Below are 19,658 nucleotides of genomic sequence, written 5' to 3' on the forward strand. Positions count from 1 at the left end.
AGTGTTTTCTTCCCCTCATCTCTTTTGAAAAAATGAGACCTAAGTGCTTCCAGCTTTGGATCCTAGTCAAGCCTGCCAGTCCTGACACCCATATGCATGCCATGCAGTGGCTGCACAAAGTTCTCAATGTTTTACTCAAGAAGAGCTGCCTAACAGTGGCAGTTTTCCATTCCTTCAAGGAAAGTTTCCAGGTAGCACTGGGAACTGGTGGCTCATGCTGTAATCCTATCACGGTTTGAAGCCAGCCTGGGCAGAAAAATACATGACTCTTCTCTGCAATAAACTACTCAGAAAAAGTCAGAAGTGGCACTATGGTTCAAGTGGGAGAGCACTCAGCTTTGAGCAAAAGAAGCTGAGGGGGGCTGGGAATGTGGCTCAGTGGTAGAGTGCTTGCCTATCATGCACAAAGCCCTGGGTTTGATTCCTCAGCACCACATAATCAGAAAAAGCCGGAAGTGGCACTGTGGCTCAAGTGGTAGAGTGCTAGCTAGCCTTCAGCTAGTTCAAGGACAGTGCCTAGACCCTGAGTTCAAGCCTCAGGACTGGCCAAAAACAAAAACAAAAACAAAAACTCAGGGACAGTGCCTTAGGACTGGCACACACACACAAAAGTTTCTAGGTAGCTCGGCTTCTATTGTTGTCCAGGCACCACACTGGACACTGGCATTGTTGAGCATGCATATTTGTGTCTCTGGGACATATGAAGCAGGGAGTGAGAAGGGATCTAGACAGGGAAAGAGAAATGTCAGAAGTCAGAGCCATCCAGGCCTTGTCTAGGGTTCCTCTACTAGATGTAGAATCACATGTAGCTGGCAGAATGTCACTGATGGGGTCCAGGGTCACCCTGAAATTTCTGTTAATCTGACTCCTCTGATGTGCATCTGTGTCTCATCTACTTTCCAAGAAAGATCCAGCTTTCTTGATTAAGACAGGGTCTATGTAGCCCAGGCTGATCCTCAAAATGCATAATCCTTTTGCCTCCACTTCTTTTAACTGTATTTTTTTTTTTGGGGGGGGGGAGGGCCCTTCTGGGGCCTGAACTCTGGGCCTGGGTGCTGTCCCTCAGCTCTTCAGCTCAAGGCTAGCGCTCTACCACTTGAACCATAGCGCCACTTCTGGATTTTTTTCTTTTTGCTTATGTGGTACTGAGGAATCGAACCCAGGGCCTCATGCATGCAAGGCAAGTGCTCTACCACTGAGCCACCTTCCCAGCCCCTAAACTGTATTTTTTTTGTCTTTTCTTTTTTGGTACTGGGGATCAAACCCAGGACGTTGCACTTGCTAGGCAAGCGCTTTGCCACTGAGCTACATCCCAGCCCTGCCTTCATTTCTTTAGTACTGGGATTACAGGCCTGTATAACCACATATTTATACTTAACTGTTTGTTTGTTTTCTCCCTAGGAATCGGCCAAGCATCCAGTAGCAGTCCAGCATCATTGGGAGTTGGTACCCAGTTAGGTTAGAACCTCATTGAGGAGCATGTCAAAGGTGGCCTGTGCTTGCTCCAGATGGGCCTGCAGTGACCCCACATTGACAGATGAACTTGTAGTGAGGTGCTGGTGGCTCATGCCTATCATCCAAGCTACTTAGGAAACTGGGAAACCAGCCTTGGCAGAATATTCTTGGAGATTCTTATTTCTAGTTAACCAGCAGAAAAACCAGGCTGGACATATAGAGTCAAATTGAAATAATAGAGTGTCAGCTGTGAGCAAGAAAGCCAAATGAGAGCAAAAGGCCTTGGTACCAAGAAAAACAAATGAAGAAGGAGATGAGCTGCTGGGGAAGGATGGATTAGATGATAGAACAAGTCCTCTCAGGTTCCCATGTTCTGTCACTGTCCATTCAAGGAGGCACCTTGGGGAGGCCAGTGGATGTTAGAACTGGAAGGCAAAGGCAGGCCAGGCCATGTGGGTTTGGTATCCAATGCGTCTTCATTTATTTTACACTTAAAAAAGAAATTACCCTCCCCTTTGCCCCATCCCCAAAAAAAGTCTCTTTTTACAAACATTTAAAAATTAAACCAAATGAAGATAGACAAGTTAATTTCAGTACAATTATTTTTCAGTGTAGCTGTCATAATTAGAGTTTAAATTTCCTACAAGTAACCAATGTCCAAGTAACTTATAGGGATATCCTGATTATTGGCCAAAGAAAATTCCATATTACAAGTTAGCAAATTCTAGTACAAAAATAGTCCGTGTGTTGGAACAGCTTTTCTCTTGCACAGGTCTTAGGTCAGTCTGGTGACTGTGTAATACCTAATGTTTCTGGATTCTTGCTCTCACAAATGGCTCATTCATCATGGTGGGAGCAGCGTGGCACCTGCAGTGGCAGGGGCTGGTGTCTACCTCAGGACTGAGCTGGAGACAGCAGGCAGGGAGGGCCTTGCTGGCCCCAGGGCGTCTGGGCAGAGCTCTGGTCCCACCTCCTTGTGGGGAGCCCTGGAGGGAGGGACAAGCTTCCCCTCTTTGAGGGGACATCAGGCCCAGGACACAGGGCACACCCAGTCTGACACTGGCCCGGGACAGCGTGTCTCCTGCCAGTGTCTCCTCATCCCACTGCAGCCCAGCCAGGTGGGTGGCTGGCCCTGGGCGACTGTCGGCAGTGAGAGCACGGCCCTGTCCACGCTGCAGCTGAGGCAAGCCAGGGCAGGCTACTTGTCCCTCAGGATGTCCAGCTGTTCCTGGCACTCGGTGAAGAGGCGCTGGAATCGGAGGTTCTGCCCGATGACCGGCAGCAGCTCCTTTAGCAGCTCCCTCTTCCGCAGCCCCTGTGGACACAAAGCGGCAGCTGAGTGGAAACGTTGGGGAGGACGCCTAGATCATGGGGGATTTTGCTGGCTTGGCACTGGAGAGACCACAGAGGGCAGAGGATGATTTCTCCACATGTGATGACCCCAGGTAGAGCTTTACGTGGGCTGGGCCAGCTGGGCGCATGTATGGATGGAGTAGCAGTGCTGGGTAAGGGAGGGAAGCAGATGCCGATCCTCTGCCTGCCCTGGCTCTCAGCAAGGCTGAGGTAAGGCGGGTGGACAGTGAGGTGAGGACAGGCTGTTCCCAAGCTGAGGCTCTCTAGGCACTGAAGGTCAAGCTGACAGGAGAGTAGGTGCCTGGTGCCTGGCAGGTGGCTACTGGCTCGGCTGTAACATGCACTGACTGGCAGATTATCTGCTGCACAGGCAGATGCAGACCTGCCTGTGAGAGCAGCTTCCATGCGGAAGTGGTAAGCCCAGCACCAACAGGAAGAGAAACCCAAGACTTGGAAATACATGTGACAAAACACCTGTAAATTCAGCTACAAAGAACTGAAAAGAACCAAGTGTAGCTGGGTGCTGGTGGCTCAAGCCTGTAATCCTAGCTACTTAGAAAAGGCTGAGATTTGAGGACTGCAGTTTGATGCCAGTCCAGGCAGGAAAGTCTGTGACATTTTGATCTAATAAATTGTTCAGAAAAACCCAGTGGCACTATGGTTTAAGTGGTTGGTCACTAGGCTTGAGCAAAAGAAGCTCAGGGATAGCATGTAGGTCCAGAGTTCAAGTTGGAGGAGGAGGAAGAGGAAAAGAAGGAGGAGAAGGAAGAGGAGGAGGAAGAAGAAGAAAGGAGAGGCAGAGAGGATGGCAGTGGGTTCCATGAGCTGCATGAAAGGGTCCACAGAGGGAGAAGGAAAATATATGAAGAAATAATATGAGAACACTTCATATAATTAAAGTGAAAAGCTTAGTCTGAAAGGCTCTATGGAGTGCTGATTCTGCCTTCAAGTGATTTCTAAAGAACAAGAACATATCATCTACTAACAAAGAGACTCCAAAGAGACTGGGCATGGTGGTACATGCCTATAATACCAGCATTTGGGAATCTAAGGCAGGAGGACTATCAGTTCTAGGCCAATCTGAGCTATTAGAGAGAAAAAGACAGAAAGAGGGAGAAGAAGAGAGAATGAGGGGAAGAGAAGATAAAAAGGAAAAAATGGAAAGGGGAGAGAAACCCTTCAAAATCTACATCTTTAAATCCATCTAAGATGTCACTTCTATGTGAGGTTGTTCTCAGGGCTAGGGGTGTGGCTCAGTGGTACAACAGTTGCCTACTGTGAGCAAGGCCCTGGGATCCACCTCTAGCATCAAACAAACAAGAAAACAAAACAATACATCAAAATGGACGTAGGAAGTTGAAAAATTAAAGATAGGAAGAGAGATGTTACCAAAGACTAAAGTAGCACTCATTTTACAATGATCAGATAAAATTATGCTCAGTAAGAGTTAAAACAGGTCACCTAGACACTGGTGGCTCATGCCTGTAACTCTCTTTACCTACTCAGGAGGCTGAGATCTGAGGATTGTAACTCTCCTTACCTACTCAGGAGGCTGAGATCTGAGGATTGTAACTCTCCTTACCTACTCAGGAGGCTGAGATCTGAGGATTGTAGCTTGAAGCCAGACGAGACAGGAAATTCTGTGGTAACTACGTCCAATTAATCATCCAAAAAAGCTGAAGTGGAGCTGTGGCTCAAGTGGTAGAGCGCTAGCCTCGAGCAAAAAACCTCAGGGACAGCACCCAGGCTCTGAGTTCAAGCCCCAGGACCAGCCCCCACACAAAATACTAAGTAAAACACCTGGACCAAATAGGAACTATTTTTAGTGTGCAGGGGTGAGCCACTAGCACCTGGCTAGAAAATTCATCTTAATTAACTAAAATGTCTTGTAAGAGAGTAGGAATGCAGAAACTAAATACTCTATAAAACTGGTGCAATTCAGAAAAAGCAGGGCTTCTAGAGGTATCTGCAAAATTAAATAGCTTGTGAGGCGGATGTGGCATGTGCCTGAGTCACAGCACTGGAGCTCAGGAGTTCAGGACCAGACTGGGCAACAAAGAACATTATGTTTCTAAATAAACGAACACAGATGTGAAATAAGCAAATAGAGAACATGAAACAATGATTGCAGAGTCTAATCTAAGCTCTCAGGGGACAAAAAAGGACAATAGGAAAAAAAGGAAATGATAATAATTAAAATCCAAACTGAAAATAAAATTTAACCAGAAGATGATTAAAGACTAAAGTCTTTTTTTTTTTTTTAATTTTTTTCTTTTTCAGATGCCTGTCCTGGGACTTTAACACAGGGCCTGGGCACCTTAGCTTTTTCATCCAAAGTTAGTCCTCTACCACTTGAACTACGTTTCCACCTTTGGCTTTTTTTTTGGCTGGTTAATTAAAGATAGGAGTCTAGCAACCTTTCTGGCCAGGGCTTGCTTTGAACCATAATCTTCAGATCTCATCTTCCTGAATAGTTAGGATTACAGGCAAGAGCCTACAGAGCCCAGCTTATCTTTTTTTTTTTTTTTTTTGTCCTTGGGCTTGAATTTGGAGCCTAGGTCCTGTCCCAGAGCTTTTTGCTTAAGGCTAGTATTCTACCACCTACGACTTTCTAGAGGTTAGTAGGAGATAAGGGCCTCACAGACTTTCCTGAGTTGCTAGGATTACAGGCATGAGCCACCAGATCGCAGCTTCTGGTTTACCTATTTTGGAAACCTGAAAGGACGTGGGGTAATGATGGGTTATACCCGAAACCCTATCTATTAGTGGATCAATGGTTCAATGCCAGCAAGGCAAGTGTTCTACCACTGAGCCACCTTCCCAGCCCCGTGTATGGTTGATTTTTTTTTTTTATCGTAGTGACATTTGGATTCTCTTCTCACTTCCTTTTGTCTGTTTTATGTAGATATTTTCTTTGGGGTTACCTTGGAATTATATAAAACATTCTAAAATAACATTCTTATAACTTAATTTCAATTTCAAAAAAGAATTCTACTCCATTATAACTACCCTATCCATTTTGAATTATTGATACTGTAAATTATATTTTTTCCTTTAATTATTATGCAGATGATATGCAGACAAATTGCATCTTTTTATTATTAATAAGTTTTTTATTGTGAAAATATGGTACAGAGAGGTTACAATTACATGAGCAATGTAATGAGTACATTTCTTATCAAGCATTGTTGCTTCCTCCTTTGTTTTAAATTACATCTTATATATGGTCTACTTACTAGATTTTTTTATGTTTTTTGTTTTACAAATGCTATGAGAACAGCCAGGCACTGGTGGCTCATACCAGTAATCCTAGCTACTCAGAAGGCTGAGTTCCAAAGATCATAGTTTGAAGCCAGCCTGGGCAGGAAAATCGGGAAATTCTTTATTTCCAATTAATTACAAAAATGCCAGATGTAGAGATGTAGATCCAGTGGCAAAGCACTAGCTTTGAGCAAAAATAAAATAAAAATAAAAATAAAGCTCAGAGATGACACCTGAATTCAAGGCCTGAATTCAAGTCCAGGACTAGTACAAAAAAACCAGGTCGGCTGGGAATATGGCTTGCCTAACATTCATGAAGCCCTCAGTATCTCATAAACAGAAAAAGCCAGAAGGATGTTCAAGTGGTAGAGCATTAGCCTTAAGCAAAAGAAGCTCAAAGATAAGACAGTGCCCAGGCCCTGAGTTCAACCCCCAACATTGGCCAAAACTAAAATAAGCAGGTAGGAGTCCTGGCTCTATTGATAGAGTGTCAGCCAATGAGCAAAAGTGTCAGATCAAGAGTTCAAATCTGGCTGGGCGTCGGTGGCTCACGCCTGTAATCCTAGCTACTCAGGAAGCTGAGATCTGAGGATTTCGGTTCAAAGCCAGCCCGGGCAGAAAAAGTCTGTGAAACTCTTACCTCCAATAAACCACCAGAAAACCAGAAGTGGCGCTGTAGCTCAAGCGGTAGAGCACTCGCCTTGAGCTGAAGAGCTAAGGGACAGCGCCCAGGCTCAGAGTTCAAGCCCCACTACTGACAAAAAAAAAAAAAAAAGTTCAAATTTGGTCTCAGGAAGAAGAAAAAAAAGCTGGGTATTGGGATATTGGAGGCTCACACCTATAAACCTAGCTACTGGGCTGGGAAGGTGGCTCAATGGTAGAACACTTGCCTTGCATACATGAGGCTCTGGGTTCGATTCCTCAGCACCACATAAGCAGAAAAAAAAAAGCTGGAAGTGGTGCTGTGGCTCAAGTGGTAGAGCGCTAGCCTTGAGCTGAAGAGCTGAGGGACAGCGCCCAGGCCCAGAGTTCAGGCCCCACGTCTGGACCAAAAAAAAAACAGCCTGGCTTTCTGGCCAGGGCTGGCTTTGAACCACAATCCTCAGATCTCAGCCTCCTGAGTAGCTAAGATTACAGGTGTGAACCATTGGCACACGGAATATTGTCAAACATGAATAAATTCATAGTTCTACAATAGGAAAACACAACTTTGTATTCCCAGTAAGCAATAGAGTAACCGGATGATTAGTAAGAGAGACCTGAGGTCCAGGTATGGTGGTTCATGCCTGTAATCCCGTTAGGCGGGTGGCATTAGGTAGGAAGATTGTAGTCTGATGTGGGGCCCAGGCAAAAACCTGAGAACCTATCTACAAAATAACTAAAATCTTAGGGCTGTGTATGTAGCTGAATAAATGGAACACCAGCCTAAGCAGCATGATGCTGGTATGGGGTTGGGGGGTGGGGGGAAGGAAAAGTGGAAGAAGGAAAGGAAGGAGAGAAGAAGGCTTGAACAATATTTGAGGCCAAACAGAATACACACACACACACGTATGTTTACATATATGAGTATATGTATATATGTATATATACACACATACATACACATAATATTCCACCAAACAGCAGCACATATGTCTCAAACGAACCAGAACAATCACCAGGACACTATATATGCTAGCCCACAAAATTGGTCTTAATTTATTTTTTAATTAAATTATTATTGGTGTGTGTGTGTGTGTGTGCGTGCGCGCGCGCGTGCGTGCGCACGCACCAATCCTGGGGTTTAAATTAGGCCTGGGTGCTCTTCCTCAGCTCTTCAGCTCAAGGCTAGCGCTACACCACCTGGGTCACAGCACTAGTACCACTTCCGATTTTCTGGTGGTTTATTGGAGATAAGAGTCTCATGGGCCGGGTACCGGTGGCTCCTGCCTGTAATCCTAGCTACTCAAGAGGCTGAGAGCTGAGGATAGCAGTTCAAAGCCAGCTCGGGCAGGAAAATCCCTGTGAGACTCTTATCTCCAGTTAACCACCGGAAAACTGGAATTGGCGCTGTGGCTCAAGTGGTAGAGCACTAGCCTTTAGCTGAAGAGCTGAGGGACAGTGCCCAGGTCCAGAATTCAATCCCCATGACTGACCAAAAGAAAGAAAAAAAAAAGAGTCTCATGGACTTTCCTGTCCTGGCTTTGAACCACAATCCTGAGATCTCAGCCACCTGAGTAAGCTAGGATTATAAAGCATGAGCCGGCTCCCTGAGTTTTTTGCTAATTAGCACTCTTGGGCTGGGAAGGTGGCTCAGTGGTAGAGTGCTTGCCTTGCATGCATGAGGCCCTGGGTTCGATTCCTCAGCACCATATAAGCAAAAAAGAAAAAAGCGGAAGTAGCGCTGTGGCTCAAGTGGTAGAGCGCTAGCCTTGAGCTGAAGAGCTGAGGGACAGTGCCCAGGCCTAGAGTTCAGGCCCACGACCGGACCAAAAAACAAAACAAAACAAAACAAAACACAAAACAAAACAAAACAAATGTACTCATTACCATACTTATGTAACCCTTCTGTACATCATCTTTACAATAAACTAAAGTTAAAAAATGATTTCACATCAGCAATATAATTTTATACCTTAATAGAAAATTAAGAACAAAGTAATATCAAAGCTTAGCAAAAGAAAATAACATAGATCAGAGCAGAGATAAACCAAGTAGGGAATAGAGTTATTAATGAAACCAAGAGTTGGTTTTACTAGACTAAAAGGTATGTATTGGGGGGGGGGGGGGTGGAATTGATCATCACAATGAAATCATAAATGAAAGAAAAAATATAAAGAGGAGAATGAGGATACAGCTCAGTGGTAGTTCAACAAAGTTCTAGGATTAGTCCCAGAATCATACAAAAAGACAAATAAACCCTGTAAGTTTAGGGAATGGGTAGTGTTGGAAAACATAAGAGAACAATGGAAATGTTAGCACTGATCAAGATACACAGTAATTATAAACCGATGTGTTCTACCTGTACAACTACTAATAGATAATAAAATATATACAACCTTATAAAAAGACTGAATCATAATGAAATAAAAAACCTAAGGAAACTTCTAAGTATGGGCTGGGAAGGTGGCTCAGTGGTAGAGTGCTTGCCTTGCATGCCTGAGGCCCTGGTTCGATTTCTCAGCACCACATAAGCAAAAAGTAAAAAGCCAGAAGTGGCGCTGTGGCTCAAGTGGTAGGGCACTAGCCTTGAGCTGAAGAGCTGAGGGACAGCGCTCAGGCCCAGAGTTCAGGCCCCATGACGGACCCCCCCCAAAAAACAAAACAACAACAACAAAAAAACTTCTAAGTAGGAAGGAAACCAAATGAGTAATCAAAAATCTTTCATGAACTGGATGCCAGTGGCTCACATCTGTAACCCTAGCTTCTCAGGAGGCTAAGATCTGAGGATTGTGGTTCAAAGCCAGCCCGGGCAGAAAATTCCCTGGTGAGACTCATCTCCAATTAACCACTCAAAAACTGGAAGTGGCATGTGGCTTAAGTGGTAGAGTGTTATCCTTAAGCTCAAAGAGATTCAGATAATGCTCAGGCCCCGAGTTCATGGCCCATCACCAACCAAAAAAAAAAAAAGAAAGAAAAAAGAAAAGATCTCCCATGGATCAATGTTTGAAACCAGCACAGGCAGGAAAGTTTGAGATTCTTATCCCCAATTAACTACCAAAAGCCAGAAGTGGAGCTGTGGCTCAAGTAGCAGAATGCTCGCCTAGAGCAAAAAAGTTCAGGGTCAGGACCTAGGTCCTGAGTTCAAGCCCCAGGACCAGCATACATGCATGTATGCATGCATGCACATATGCAAAACACAAAAACCCCTCTGATGAATTAAAGCCTAGATCACTTAGCTTCTTTTGTTTCTTCTACCAAGTATTTATAAATAGTATCTGTCTTCTACATACTTTTCCAAAAAACAAAAACAAACAAAACCATTCCAAGCATCAAAATACTACCCAATTGATTCTATGAGATCAGGGTAACTCTGATACTAAAACCATCTAGACCCTACAAGAAAACAACAGATCAATATCTATCCCTTGTGAACATAGATGTAAAAATCTTTGACAAAATATTCAACAGCACATAAAGAAAGTTACAGACTTGACAAAGCAGTATTTCTTCCCAAATTTGCAAGGCCATCCATCATTAGGGACATGTACCTTGTGTACCTGCTTCCTGTTTTCCTTTTGTGCATGCTGAGCCAGTATCCTTGAAGAGGAAAAGAGGCTTGGATGTTTTTTTGTTTTTCTTTGGTCTATTGTGGGGCTTAAACTCAGGGCCTAGCAACTGTCCCTGAGCTTTTTCGCTCAAGGCTAGTGCTCTACCACTATGAGCCACTGTGCTACTTCACTTCTCGTTTTCTGGTGGTTAATTGGAGATGAGTCTCATAGACTTTCCTGTCCAGGATGGGTTCAAATTGCAATCCTCAGCTTTCATCCTCCTAAGTAGCAGGATTATAGCTGGAGCCCTGCAAGAAGCCTGGACGTTTGGGGTCCCTGAGGTGTAGTGACAGCTCAAATAATAGTTTACATACAGTTCCAACAATATGTAAAGAGTTCCTACAAACTAGTAAGAAAACCAAGTGAACATGAAATATTTTAACAGGTAGTGCAAAGAAAAAGCAACAACCTAAAAATGTTTCTTAAACATGAAATAATGCTTATTTACTAGCCCCCCTCTCTTTCTCTCTCTCTCCAGCAGGGGGCTTAAACACAGGGTTTAGGCACTGAACTTTAGCTTTTTTCAATTTTCACTCAAGGGTGGTATTCTAGTACTTGAGCTATGCCTCCCCTCAAGCTTTTTACTGTTGGTTAGAGATAAGAGTCTATGGATTTTCCTGTGGGGCTGGTTTTGAACCTGATCCTCAGATCTTCCAAGTAGTTAGGATTACAGGCATATGTCACCAGCCCCTGGATGACTAGCCCTTTTGTGAATGCTGCTGAGTGAGCACTGCATTGGAAGGTGTTCTTTCCATCCATAGCTCCACATTTGTAGTTTTCTCAAGGATCAGTTTTACTTGGATGATCAATTTTCACCATAAAAAGATGGTTGAGGGGCTGGGAAGGTGGCTCAGTGGTAGAGTGCTTGCCTTGCATGCCTGAGGCCCTGAGTTCGATTCCCCAGCACCACATAAGCAAAATGAAAAAAACCGGAAGTGGCTCTGTGGCTGAAGTGGTAGAGCGCTAGCCTTGAGCTGAAGAGCTGAGGGACAGCGCCTAGGCCCAGAGTTCAGGCCCCAGGACCGGATTCCTCCCCACCCCCAAAAAAATGATGGTGGAACTATGGTTCAAAGTGATAGAGCACTAGCTTTGAATAAAGAAAGTTCAGGAGGGGCTGGGAAGGTGGCTCAGTGGTAGAGCGCTTGCCTTACATGCATGAGGCTCTGGGTTCGATTCCTCAGCCCCACATAAGCAAAAAGAAAAAAGCTGGAAGTGGTGCTGTGGCTCAAGTGGTAGAGTGCTAGCCTTGAGCTAAAGAGCTGAGGGACAGTGCCCACGCCCAGAGTTCAGGCCCCACGACTGACCAAAGAAAAACAAAAAACAAAACAAAACAAAAGAAAGCTCAGGGACAGAGCCCAGATCCTGAGTTTGAGCCCGATGACCACAAACAAAAAAAAAAAAGAAAAGAAAAAAAAAGAAGTTAACTCATTAGTTGGGTGCCAGTGGCTCACGCTTATAATCTTAGCTACTTAGGAGGCTGAGATCTGAGGATCATAGTTCAAAGCCAGCCCAGACCAGAAAATCCGAGAGATACTTATTCCAATCAACTACGAGAAAACCAGAAATGTAGGTGTGGCTCAAAGTGGTAGAGTGCTAGCCTTGAGCAAAAAAGCTCAGGGACTGTGCTCAGGCTTTGAGTTCAAGCTTTGGGATCAAGAAAAAAAAAGTTCACAAAGAAACTCAACAAAAGAAGGCTGGAGCCATGCACAGGACGTAAGGTGGTTAAAAGTAACAACACAATAGAAAGAAAAAACAAAAAAGAAGAAATCTAGAAAAATGCCGAGATGAGGAGAGGGTAGGGCGGACACTGAGAATTGTCCATATCCCCATCTTTTAAAAGAGGTATCATAGACCCTTACACACACACACACACACACACACACACACACACACACACACACACACACCACACACACCACACACACACACACACCACACACACACACACCACACACACACATACGGGGTTTTTTGTTTGTTGGTCGTAGGGCTTGAACTCTGGCCTGGACACTGTCCCTGAGCTCTTTAGCTCAAGGCAAGTGTTCTACCACTTGAGCCACAGAGCCACTTCCAGTTTTTTCTGGAACTGGAGATAAGAGTCTTATGGACTTTCCTGCCTAGGATGGCTTTGAACTGTGATCCTCAGATCTTGGCCTCCTGAGTAGCTAGCATTACAGGTGTGATCCACCAGTGCCTGGCTCTGAGCTATATATATATAGTTAGTATATGCATATAGTTACATATATATATATGAGAAAGGGTCTCTCTCTATATATGAATATGAAAATATATATATGAATTTTTTTTTTTTTTGCTGGTCCTGGGGCTTGAACTCAGTGCTTGGGCACTGTCCCTGGTATTCTTTGAGCTCAAGGTTACTGCTCTAGGGCTGGGAAGGTGGTCAGTGGTAGAGCGCTTGCCTTGCATGCCTGAGGCCCTGGGTTCAATTCCTCAGCACCACATAAGCAAAATGGTTACTGCTCTACCACTTGAACCACAGAACCACTTCTGGCTTTGTCTGAGTAGTTGATTGGAGATAAGAGTCATGGACTTTTTTTTGCCCAGGCTGGCTTTGAGCCATGATCCTCAGATCTCAGTCTCCCGAGTAATTAGGATTACAGACATGAGTCACCAGTACTCAGCTTGGATTTTTTTTTTTGTCAATTGTGGGGCTTGAACTCAGAGCCTGGGTGCTGCCCCTGAGTTTTTTCATTCAAGGCTAGTACTCGGGCTGGGAAGGTGGCTCGGTGGTAGAGCACTTGCCTCAAGGTGGTAGAGCACTTGCCTCAAGGCTAGCACTCTACCAGTTTGAGACACAGCTTCACTTCTGGTTTTCTGGTGGTTCGTTGGAGATGAGTCTTCCAATCTTTCCTGCCTAGGTTGGCTTTGAACTGCAACCCTCAGATCTCAGCCTCCTGAGTAGCTAGGATTATAAGTGAGACCCATTGATACCCAACTCTTCCTTGGATTTTGATGACCATAAAGAAAAACTCAAGAGAATCAAAGATACAAGACCCTACCTGTATTGTCAAGACTTTAGCTACCACTAGAAGAATTATTGTTTACCTGCAGCTAAAGGCATCCATCATGGGTACAGGGACTGTGAGCACACCACTGAGTTTAGGTACTTTAAAGAAGACAGAAAGCAGGTGAGACCACACTGAAGGGTGACTCACTCAGGTAGCTTGCTTGTGGTTTCCAAGAACAGGTAGCAGCTTCTACAGACTTGAGGGCATATGGGAACCAAAGCCAGGGTTAGGGCCCAACAAGTTGGGAGAAGAGGTTCCCCTGCTAACTTACCCCTCTCACCTTTGTACAGGTGCCTAAGGGGTAAGTCAACAGAGAGGAAATTGGTCCCTGCACTTAGGGGTATCCACCTTGATGTCCCAGTCAACCTTTGACTTTGTTGTGTACCCTGTGGGTACCTTGGGAAGTGGCAAGTACAAGTCAAAGTGTTCTAGGGAAGAAGGTAAAACCATTGCAGAAAGTAAAGAAGGTAAAACCATTTTCAGAGCACATGCCCAGCAATAAAACAAACAAACAAAAACAACAACATAAACCAGGAACATGAGGAGATAAGACAATAGACAAGATAGAAAAAAGAAACATTTAATAGGCAACAGAAACATCTACTATGGCTTCTAATACTTAAAAAAAAAAATCGGGAAGTGGCTGTGTGGCTCAAGCAGTAGAGTGCTCGCCTTGAGCTGAAGAGCTGAGGGACAGCACCCAAGCCCAGAGTTCAAGGCCCATGACCGACAGAAAAAAAAAAAAATCAGACATAAAATGCTAAGCAAAATAACTAAGTTTACTATCCTTGAGTAGATAAAAGACTAAATAAAAAAGAGAGTAGAGAACTAAAAGTGTAAAAAAATAATTTAGCTTCTTTTCTTTGTGCCAGTCCTGGGGCTTGAACTCAGGGCCTGGGCTCTGTCTCTTAACCTTTTTACTCAAGGCTTGTGTTCTACCACTGGAGCCACAGTTCTACTTCTGGCTTTTTTGGTGGTTAACTGGAGATAAGAATCTCTATGGACTTTCCTCGTGGCTTGGAACCACAACTCTCAGATCTCTGCCCCCAGGGTAGCTAGGATTATAGGCATGAGCCACCAGTACTCAGCTTTACATTTTTTTTTTAAAGTGGGGAAAATGGGAGGAGATATATAATTAAAGAAGGAAAGGAAGTCACTGCTCTGTTTCCATCAAATGAAAGAAAGATATAGACTTAGTACTTGAGAATCCTCAAGACACACATCAGGTAGTGGCACACCCCTGTGATCCCAGCACTTGGGAGGCTGAGCCAGGTGAGCTAAACAGTAAGACCCTATCTTTTTTTTTTTCTGGTCATGGGGCTTGAACTCTGGGCCTGGGCGCTGTCCCTGGGCTCTTTAGCTCAAAGTGAGTGCTCTACCGCCTGAGCCACAGTGCCACTTCTGGTTTTCTAGTGGTTAATTGGAGATAAGAGTCTTGGGCTTTCCTGCCCGGGGCTGGCTTTGAACTGTGATCCTCAGATCTCAGCCTCCTGAGTAGCTAGGATTACAGTTGTGAGCCACCGGCGGCGCCCAGCAAGACCCTATCTTTGATAGACAGCCCAGAACACCACAATGACAGGATTCCCCCAAAACACTTATTAACCAATAGAAATCAGATTTAGGCCAGGGGTTTTAGTTGTAGCACGGGACGCTAAAAGTTGACAGAAGACCTGTAGGGATCTGAGGTAAATGATTCTGAGCCCAAACACAAGTATTGCAACCAAACTGAAAAAACTACACAGCAAGGCCTTGAAGGGATTGTGAGAACTGACATTGTACTTCTTTACTTCAACTCCTCACACCCTCTCATTGTTGCTCTAAGTAGCTAGCTATTTCCTTTACTCTTGGAGTTCTTCTACCCCAAGCCTTTGTATCTGCCCTCCTCTGCCTACATGCTCTCCCCTCAAGCCTAACTTCCTTGGGCCCCTTTTCTGTCTATGCTGATGGTTTTTTTTTTTTTTGGGGGGGGGTCAGTCATGGGGCTTGAACTGCATAGGTATTGTCCCTGAGCTCTTCAGCTCAAGGCTAGCACTCTACCACTTGAGCCACAGCACTACTTCTGGTTTTCTGGTGGTTTATTGGAGATAAGTCTCACAGACTTTCCTGCTCGGGCTGGCTTTGAAGCTGTGATCCTCAGCTCTCAGCCTTCTGAGTAGCTAGGATTACAGGTGTGAGCCACCAGTGCCTGGCTCTCTTTTAATTTTTTTTTCCAGTATATTTTTTACAATGTGTTCTATATATGATGAGTCTGTCTCTCTCCACAGAAACCAGATCCACAAAGGGGAATGTAGGTGGCCTTACAAACTGAGGCTATACCATGCTTAGAATATCTTGACCAGAACAGGGCCTATACAGTAATTACTAAATGAATACATGAATAACTGAAGGCAAGTGCTAATGTAGATCTCCCATTCTTTGCCCCTACCTCAAATATCTAGGCACTGATCTCAAGTCCATTATTTTCTTTCCATTCACATACTCATCCACCTACAAAGTCTTGTTGGTTCTATTGCCAAAATATATCTTCTATCTGTCTCCTTGAGCTTCTCCAAGGTCAACACTGACCTAAACACTTCCACCTATTCCTTGAACTGCTGCAGAAAATGTCTTTATGAGTATTCTCTTTCAGTTCATGTCAGTTCTGTGCCAACTCTAAGGGCTCTAGACTCAGGACTCAGGATCCTCAGGAAATGCCAAGGTCTACCTCTTACCTCCTCTTATATCCCCATTGCTAGCTTCTTCTGTGGCATCACAAAGGCCTCAGGTATGCCAAGACTTCTTTCTGTCACTATTTGCTCCAGGCCTCTACAAAGCTGGCTCCTTCCTACCTTGGGCTTCACCTGAAATGTCCTCCCCTGAGCTCTTTCTTCCCTGACCGGTCCTTCTTGGACATTTTTGTCTTACTATCTGCTATTTCTGTCCTTATACATGTCCGTCTCTAAGTACCTTGTTGCTCCAACTGCTATGTGTGCCTCCCTACCAGACTGTGTGCCCCACCAACAGGCAATTACTTTTTGTCCTCACCACCAAATGCAGTGTCCTGTAAGACAGCTTCTCTTGGTGCAGATGTGAAACACAGCTCCCATGCTCCTAAGCCCCAGACCCTGGCTCCTGTCCAGTCATGGAGTGCCAGCATGCTAGCCTCTCACTGAATGTGGGACCCAGGACTGGGGGCTCAAAATCTCATGGGAGAAATTTCAAAGTACTTTAGTTTATGTCAAGAAGAGTCTTGTGGCAAGAATGAAAGAAGCACCTACCACTACTGTTGACTCCCACTGGCTTCCAGTGGAGCAGTGAACTGGACCCAGTAAGTCCTTGCATATTTCTCGGAGTCGGTATTCAAAGCCTAGTTAAAACAAAACAAAACAGAAATCAAGATCAAAATCAAAATCAAGACGATTCTAAGTTTATATATATATATATAAAAACAGACTTTATTGACTTCTATGAGCGAAACACCTCTGTGTCTTAGTGGCTCCACGATCAGATTCCCCCATCCATTCACCTAAAGTCCCAGACAATACATGCAGAATTTTCTCTGTGGGCTGGGCCCAACAGAAATGAGACATGGAAAGTTCTATGATGAACTAACTAGGGAGGTGAGAAAACATGGAAATTGTGGCAGGTGGGGTATGGGCTGGTGGGATCTATTTGAGAGAAAACGGGTCGGCTGGTAGGAGAGAGGTGATAAGAAGGGTCAGAGGTGGCCTGCGAGTTGATGATGACGCTCATCTTTATAGTAGCACCGAGTGTGAAAGTGTCAAACATCTCCCACTGCAACGTGGGTGGAGTGGCCAGAAAGGTTGGCAGCAATCTGAGGGTTTTGGCCATAGGAAAGGATAGATGAAGCTAGAATCTGAGGCATGTTGGGAAGTGAATGTGATTTCACCTGATTTCTCCTCCTACAGTCAGGACAGAGAGTGGGGGACTCGTGTGTGGTGCAGGAGAGACACTGAAACATGTGTGGAGGACAGAAAAGTAATAGTGAGCAGTAGAAGGTAGAGCTTAGAAGAGGCAGGCCTAGGTGTGGGCATCAGGATGTCTTGCTCAACCCCAACAAAGGGCAAGCTGTAAAGGAGGTGTTCTGGGGGAAATGGGTGCAAGGCCCAAGATGTGACTGGAGTATACCAGGAATGAGGACTGGGGAGGCCAAGTATTTAGGAAAACTGGTGACTACACATATTGGGCAGCGACACAGGTAGGGTGGGAGAGAGAGCAGAGTCGCTGGGGAGGGTGGTGGGACCAGCTATGTCTGTTATTAGTGTATGTGTACAGAAACACACATGCTCAGATTTACAGGGGTCATTTAAGTTGGCAACTGGGTACATTGTTCTCGTATTTATTTTTTATTTTTGTACTTTTTCTTGGTACTGGGGTTTGAACTCAGTATCTGCCTAGCAAGTACAAAGCAGGTTTTCCAGAGCCAGGCCTCTAGGATTTTTTGCACTGGTTATTTGTTTTCGTTGGTCCTGGGGCTTGTATTCTAGGCTTGGGTGCGATCCTGGAGCTTTTGCGCTCAAGGCCAGCACTCTACCACTTGAGCCACAACTCTACTTCCAGAGGTTTTTTGTAGTTTAATGGAGATAAAAATCTTAGACTTTCTGGAAGTGGCACTGTGGCTCAAGTGGTAGAGCGCTATCCTTGAGCTGAAGAGCCAAGGGACAGCGCCCGGCCCAAAGTTCAGGCCCCATGACCGGCAAAAAAAAAAAAAAAAATCTTAGACTTTCTTCCCAGGCTGCCTTTGAACTGCAAGCCTCAGAGCGAAGTAGCTAGAAATACAGGCATGACTGAATGGTGCCTGGCTACACTAGTTTGTTTTTTGTTGTCAGTCGTGGGGCTTGAACTCTGGGCCTGTGCACTGTCCCTGAGCTCTTCAGCTTAAGGCGAGTGCTCTACTACTTGAGCCGCAGCACCACTTCCGGTTTTCTGGTGGTTAATTGGAGATAAGAGTCTCAGGCTGGGCACCAGTGGCTCACGACTGTAATTCTAGCTAATCAGGAAGCTAAGATCTGAGGATCACAGTTCAAAGCCAGCCCAGATAAGAACATCTGTGACATTCTTATCTCCAATTATCCACCAGAAAACCAGAAGTGGTGCTGTGCCTCAAATGGTAGAGTGCTAGCTTTGAGCTGAATTGCTTAGGGACAGTACCCAGGCCCAGAGTTCAAGACCCATGAGTGACCAAAAAAAAAAAAAAAAGAAGTATCTTGGACTTTCCTGCCCAGGCTGGTTTGAACCATGATCCTCAGATCTCAGCCTCCTAGTAGCTAGGATTATAAGTGTGAGAGTCACCGGTGCCTGGCTTGCACTAGTTCTTTTTTATTGCTGGTTGTGGGGCCTGAACTCTGGGCATGGGCACTGTCCCTCAGCTCTTCAGCTCAAGGCTAGCGCTCTACCACTTGAGCCACAGCGCCACTTGTGGCTTTTTCTGCATATGTGGTGCTGAGGAATCGAACCCAGGGCCTCATGCATGCAAGGCAAGCACTCTACCACTGAGCCACCTTCCCAGCCCCTATTTTTTATTTTTTCGTTGGTCATGGGGCCTAAACTCTGGGCCTGGGTGCTATCCCTCATCTCTTTAGCTCAAGGCTAGCATTCTACCACTTGAGCCACAGCACCACTTCCACTGAGTCACCTTCCTGGCTCCCTGCACTAGTTTTTTGTTTTTTTTTTTGCCAGTTGTGAGGCCTGAACTCTGGGCCTGCGCACTGTCCCTGAGCTCTTCAGCTCAAGGCTAGCACTCTACTACTTGAGCCACAGCACCACTTTTTTGGCTTTTTCTGTTTATGTGGTGTTGAGGAATCGAACCCAGGGCCTCGTGCATGCAAGGTAAGCACTCTACCACTGAGCCACCTTCCCAGCCCCTGCACTAGTTATTATTATTATTATTTTTTGGGGGGTCTGGTCGTGGGGCCTGAACTCTGGGCCTGGGCGCCGTCTCTCAGCTCTTCAGCTCAAGGCTAGCGCTCTACCACTTGAGCCACAGTGCCACTTCCGGCTTTTTTCTTTTTGCTTATGTGGTGCTGAGGAATCGAACCCAGGGCCTCAGGCATGCAAGGCAAGCGCTCTACCACTGAGCCACCTTCCCAGCCCCTGCACTAGTTATTTTTAAAAGAGGGATTTTTTTTCTGCCCTCATTTGTGTCTGGCCAATAATCCACCTACTTGTCTTGTGGACTTTTTCTTCCCAGGTTAGCCCAGGAGTGTGCTCCTCCCAATTTTAGACACCTATTGGTTGAAAAAGGGTCTTCCATGTATATACCTGCACTGGCCCCAAACTACCATCCTCCTGATCTCAGCTTCCCAAGTAG

At 45.2% G+C, this 19,658-nt stretch overlaps 1 protein-coding gene across 3 annotated transcripts in view; it reads right to left on the reverse strand.

The window, feature by feature from the left end:
• Positions 1-1,912: 1,912 nt before the first annotated feature.
• LOC122095933 (protein HIRA) overlaps positions 1,913-19,658 on the reverse strand; it is a 91,524-nt gene continuing 73,778 nt past the window's right edge. For all 3 annotated transcript variants that reach the window (XM_042666267.1, XM_042666268.1, XM_042666269.1), the window contains 2 exons: positions 16,606-16,694; positions 1,913-2,770 (listed from right to left, as the gene is read on the reverse strand). In XM_042666267.1, the coding sequence (XP_042522201.1) occupies positions 2,654-2,770; positions 16,606-16,694 (206 nt within the window). In that variant the 3' untranslated portion in view covers positions 1,913-2,653. The remainder of the gene's footprint in view (positions 2,771-16,605; positions 16,695-19,658) is intronic.

The sequence above is a fragment of the Dipodomys spectabilis genome, unplaced genomic scaffold, assembly GCF_019054845.1.
Source record: "Dipodomys spectabilis isolate Male_0828 unplaced genomic scaffold, ASM1905484v1 ptg000363l, whole genome shotgun sequence".
NCBI classification, from domain to species: Eukaryota; Metazoa; Chordata; class Mammalia; order Rodentia; family Heteromyidae; genus Dipodomys; species Dipodomys spectabilis.